The 5,000-nt window shown below is 39.6% G+C and overlaps 1 protein-coding gene across 1 annotated transcript in view; it reads left to right on the top strand.

Moving 5' to 3' along the window:
• LOC132766461 (cytosolic phospholipase A2 delta-like) overlaps nucleotides 1-5,000 on the top strand; it is a 32,481-nt gene that overhangs the window by 6,596 nt on the left and 20,885 nt on the right. Inside the window, exons 4-5 of the mRNA XM_060760832.2 lie at nucleotides 2,924-2,964; nucleotides 4,105-4,147. Of these exons, the coding sequence (XP_060616815.2) occupies nucleotides 2,924-2,964; nucleotides 4,105-4,147 (84 nt within the window). The remainder of the gene's footprint in view (nucleotides 1-2,923; nucleotides 2,965-4,104; nucleotides 4,148-5,000) is intronic.

The raw sequence follows: 5,000 nt of genomic DNA, 5'->3' as shown, positions 1-5,000 counted from the left end.
TGGGAGACTGGGTAGAAATGGCCAGGGAGGGAAACGAGTGCAATTTCTCCTCTGTCCCCAATTTGGGGGAACAAAGGAGAAATGGCTTGGGTAGGGAAAGTGAGACGAAGGAGAAAGGGTGATGCTCCACCACTAGGCATGAGCTAGTGAGTTCGCTAGTCTCAGCCTGATGAAGGGACAAAGGCACCTTGTGGAGCATGATTGTAATGCGTTATCAAATCTAATGTGCACCTCAATTTTGGCCAAGCAATTCAACAACAAAAAATATGCACATTAGATTCGAGTAAATATGGTATGTTTAATTCTGCATGATATTTTTCTGCTCCAGTGCCATTAAACTTTGCTTCTCTGGTTTTTTTTTTACGGGTTCAGAAATTAAGTATTAGTATAGGTAAAATTAAACAAAACAGACAAAATAATTTAATGGATTGTATTCTGATGAAGAACTTTATATTCACTTTTTCAAAGCAAAATAAAGAATTGCATGCACAAGGAATTAGTCACACTTGGATCCCATCAAATTTAAGAGACCCAATGAAGTAAAAATAAGTATAAAGTCTGGATCTACACTGGCACATAATCCATGTTATCAAAGCAGATTATCCACATTATCTGCTTTGAACTGGATTTTATGAATCTTCACTGCCATATACTTCAGTTCTAAGCAGATTTTATATGGTAGTATAGATCCATCCTAAGAAATTCTGAATTAATTCAGAAGTCACTCCTGGACATCCATGTGATGTTCAGGGGCTTCTGGCCTGTAACACAGGGTAAAACTGGTTAACTGGTTCCAGCTGTATGACTTTATGATTCTGATTAATCCAGTTTGAATCCACATTTGCAGAAGTCAAGGAATGCTCCAAAGTTTCGACTAGACTCTGGAGCAGCCCACACTTTGGAGTTAGTGTGTATAGTTGGACTGGCTCTAATTCAAGCTAGTTCAGCTGTCCAAATGGGCTTTTTAGGGGTAAGTTTTTAGGAGTAAGTTCTTGCACTTTGGATTCAATGGCCTTTGCAATCCCTTCCAGCTGTATGGCTTTATAATTCCACAACTCTTCAGATACACTGGAGAACAGTTATTAAGTGTTGTGGGGGTAGGATTTATTTCATCAATGCCTCTGAGAAAGTGGATCATAATACATCAAAAACCATGCTTAAATAAATTGTTCAGTCTTAAGGGTCCACAAAACAGCCATCCTCCTCTCCTGCCTTTTTGGTATATCAAGCATCATAAGTCGCAGGATATTGTTCTAGCAGACAACACATTGCCATACCAGCAGTGGCCACTAGATGTCAGAATTGCAACAGCAGCTGAAGGTTCAGTATAAGAACAGAGCAAGCAGAAGAGATAAGACTAGGGACAATTACCCTGGAAACCTCCTTCCAGTGCACCTGGATATTGAATCACAATGTGGTCTGGATCTACACTGCCAAATTATGCCATTTGAACTATATTGTATGGGTCTAAACTGACCATATAATGCAGTTCAAACTGCATAATTTGGCGGTGTAGATTCAGCCATAGATACAATGCCATATGTTGTTGTTGTTCATTCGTTCAGTCGTTTCCGACTCTTCGTGACTTCATGGACCAGCCCACACCAGAACTCCCTGTCGGTCGTCACCACCCCCAGCTTCTTCAAGGTCAATCCAGTCACTTCAAGGATACCATCCATCCATCTTGCCCTTGGTCAGCCCCTCTTCCTTTTTCCTTCCATTTTCCCCAGCATCATGGTCTTCTCTAAGCTTTCCTTTCTTCTCATGATGTGGCCAAAGTACTTCATCTCGTTCTCTACTATTCTTTCCTCCAATGAGCAGTCAGGCTTTATTTCTTGAAGTATGAACTGGTTGGATCTTCTCACTGTCCAAGGCACTCTCATAACTTTCCTCCAGCACCACAGTTCAAAACATCAATGTCATATGTCAGCACAGGCATGTAGCCGGGGGGGGGGGGGGCTTGGGGGGCTTCAGCCCCCCCCCCCCAGAAATTCTCATGGTGGTTCACGAAAAGGCCTTACTGGTGCATTACTTAAACTGTTATGTTTATTCATATCATGATCTGATAACCATACTCAATATATCCCATATGCATGAGGGTATTGGGGTAATGATACAAAAGGTTTGCTAGGCTAGACCCTCTTTCACTCAGACTCAGCCCCCCCCCCCAAAAAAAACTCAGCCCCCCCACCCCCCCTGAAAAAAATTCAGCCCCCCCCCCCCCAAAACAAAATCCTGGCTACGGGCCTGTGTCAGCATCTATTTGATAATTTTAGTCTCCACTATTATTCTATAATTATTTTCGGGAAATGATCAGTTGACCTGCACCACATAAGTTGTTTTGTTCTCTAAGTTATCTTTGACTATTTCTCCTCTAGTCATACATGATATGACTAAAATTAGAGTTCAGCTTCCTGTTGCTTGTAAAACTTTAACAATATTGGGTTGTTGTACGTTTTTCAGGCTCTATGGCCACATTCCAGAAGCATTATCACCTGACGTTTCACCTGCATTTATGGCATTCATCCTCAGAGACCTCACAACCTCTGAGAATGCCTGCCATAGATGCAGGCAAAACGTCAGGAGAGAATGCTTCTTTAACATGGCCTCACAGCCTGAAAAACTTACAAAAACGTAGTGATTCCAGCCATGAAAGCCTTCGACAATACATTGTAACAGTATTTTCCAATGTAGTTTTGACTTGGAAGTATAATATCAGGTTTGGCCTACTTGATAGACAGAATTGCCTACTGTATGTGTATGTGTGTGGGGGAGAGAATAGCAGTGTCATTTGTCATGCCAGCAATTCACAGAAATGTTTGCTTTGACTGATGTTCAGGGAACATTATTACTTATGTGGGTTGGGAGCAGACCTCCAATTCAAACACCACTTTTTTTTTCTTTGTCATTATTCCCTCTTTAGGGACCAGAGAGTCTAGAAGTAGAATTCAAGATGGAAAACACGTGAGTGAACTGGTCAAAGTATAACACTGAGGTTATTAAACAGGATGATCTCATGAAGAAGCAATAAATCAGCAACAGTGGTCTTCTATCCTGTAAATATATACAGTTTTGGCCTATTTGTATCAAGGATGAAGAAGATGGGAGCCTGCAGACAGGCATATAGACGGGGGGGGGGGGCTATAGGAGCTTCAGCCCCCCCCCCCCAATTCTCATGGTGGTCCGTGAGAAGGCCTTACTGGTACATTATTTAAACTGTTATGTTTATTCATATCATGATCTGATCACCATTCTCAATATATCCCATATGTATGGGGGTATTGGGGTAATGATACAAAAGGTTTGCTAGGGTAGACCCTCTTTCACCCAGACACCCTCCCCCCCCCCCGAATCAAACTCAGCTCCCCCCCCCCCCCCGAATCAAAATTCTAGCTACAGGCCTGCCTGCAGATATTGCTCACTGACAGCTATATCTTTACAGGCAACAAAATTGGAACTCAGTACAGCTTACAAATGAAAATACAATTTTTAAATATTGTATTTTAATTTGTAAGCTACATTTGGGTGAAAAGTTGTGTGTCTTCAATACTTTTTTCTGACTTATGGCTACCCTAAGATGACCCTATCATGAGATTTTCTGTGGTGAGAAAATCTGTGGTGTGACCTGCCCATGGAAATCCATTGTAGTAGGTATTATTACTGTTATTATGATTAATATTATTAATATTATTATTAATATTATTAATCTGTCATCCAAAAGGAACACAAAGATAAAGACTAAGCAGTGGAATAGCTGTGGGTAAATACATGCTTTAAACATCTTCCAAATCTGGCTATAATGATTTGGGTGGGGATTTTGTAAAGAGTTCCCCAATAAAATAGTTTTTTTTAAAGTTTCAAACTACTTTTCTACTATGAACTACTAAGTTCACATATTACCCTTGGATGTAATGATGGCTTGTTTTCAGTTGGGTGGCTCAGAAACTGGGCAGCCATGATGTACCGTTGAACAGTCATTGCCAATACTCTCATAGAATATATAAAACTTCATTAATGTTTGGGAAAGTTGATTCACTGTTAGGTTCTATTAATCATATGTATTATTTTGCTGAATTGTTTCTTATTCCTCCCCTTTCTCCCTAGATGTTGGGGTTTTGAGAAAATAATTACCAATGACATCCTAGTGGTAAGCTCCACATTGAATGTATTTTGTTCAGCATAATTCTTATATAAGTTGACATACCTGCAAAAGAGATGAAGATCTTAAGCATTTACTGGTCTTCATCAGAAGTCCAAGGTTATAATTGAAGTTAATTTTACTCAAACATTGCCCTGAATTATAGAATCGATGTGAACACACAGACAGCTTTCTGAGAAATTGTGTTTCAAATGTGTAGGGGAAAAATAGCCTTATGGAGATCAGGCTTTTAAATGTGTGTTGTGTGTCTCTAAAATGGAAATGAGCCATGTCACAGGAATAAAATGTTGATGGAAAAGAACTGTGCTACATTTATGCCAATGGCCTCATGACCTTCCTCCTGACCTTCAGAAAGAGAGTGAAAATGTGGCTCTAGGATCAAGTCTTTGGTGAAGATCTATAATGCAATAGGCAGATTGGAATTATGTGCAGTGACTACCAGAATGACCTGGATTATGTTTGCAAATGGCATGGTTTTATGGTGACTGTTATGTTTTTAAAGCATTTAATGTATTTCAATTTTGATCTCAATTTAATTTAAATGTTTATTTTAATTGTACATTGTTGTTAAGGCATTGAATTGTTGCTTATCTGTAAGCTGCCTTGAGTCCCCCTTGGGGTGGAGAAAGGCGGGATATAAATATAATAAATAAATAAATAAAGGCAGGATATAAATATAGTAATAAATAAATAAATAAATAAATCTGTACAGTGAAACCACTTTCTTAAATACTGGTTTGAAACTGCATTAAATGGTCAGTGTATATGGGGCTGTAGTGAAATCTACCTTTAAGGCGTCCAGGCCGAAGCCTGAGTATCAGTAGCTGTCATCTTGAAAGAC

Source organism: Anolis sagrei, chromosome 1 (assembly GCF_037176765.1).
Source record: "Anolis sagrei isolate rAnoSag1 chromosome 1, rAnoSag1.mat, whole genome shotgun sequence".
Taxonomy (NCBI): domain Eukaryota; kingdom Metazoa; phylum Chordata; class Lepidosauria; order Squamata; family Dactyloidae; genus Anolis; species Anolis sagrei.
This window is presented reverse-complemented; position numbering and strand designations above follow the sequence as displayed.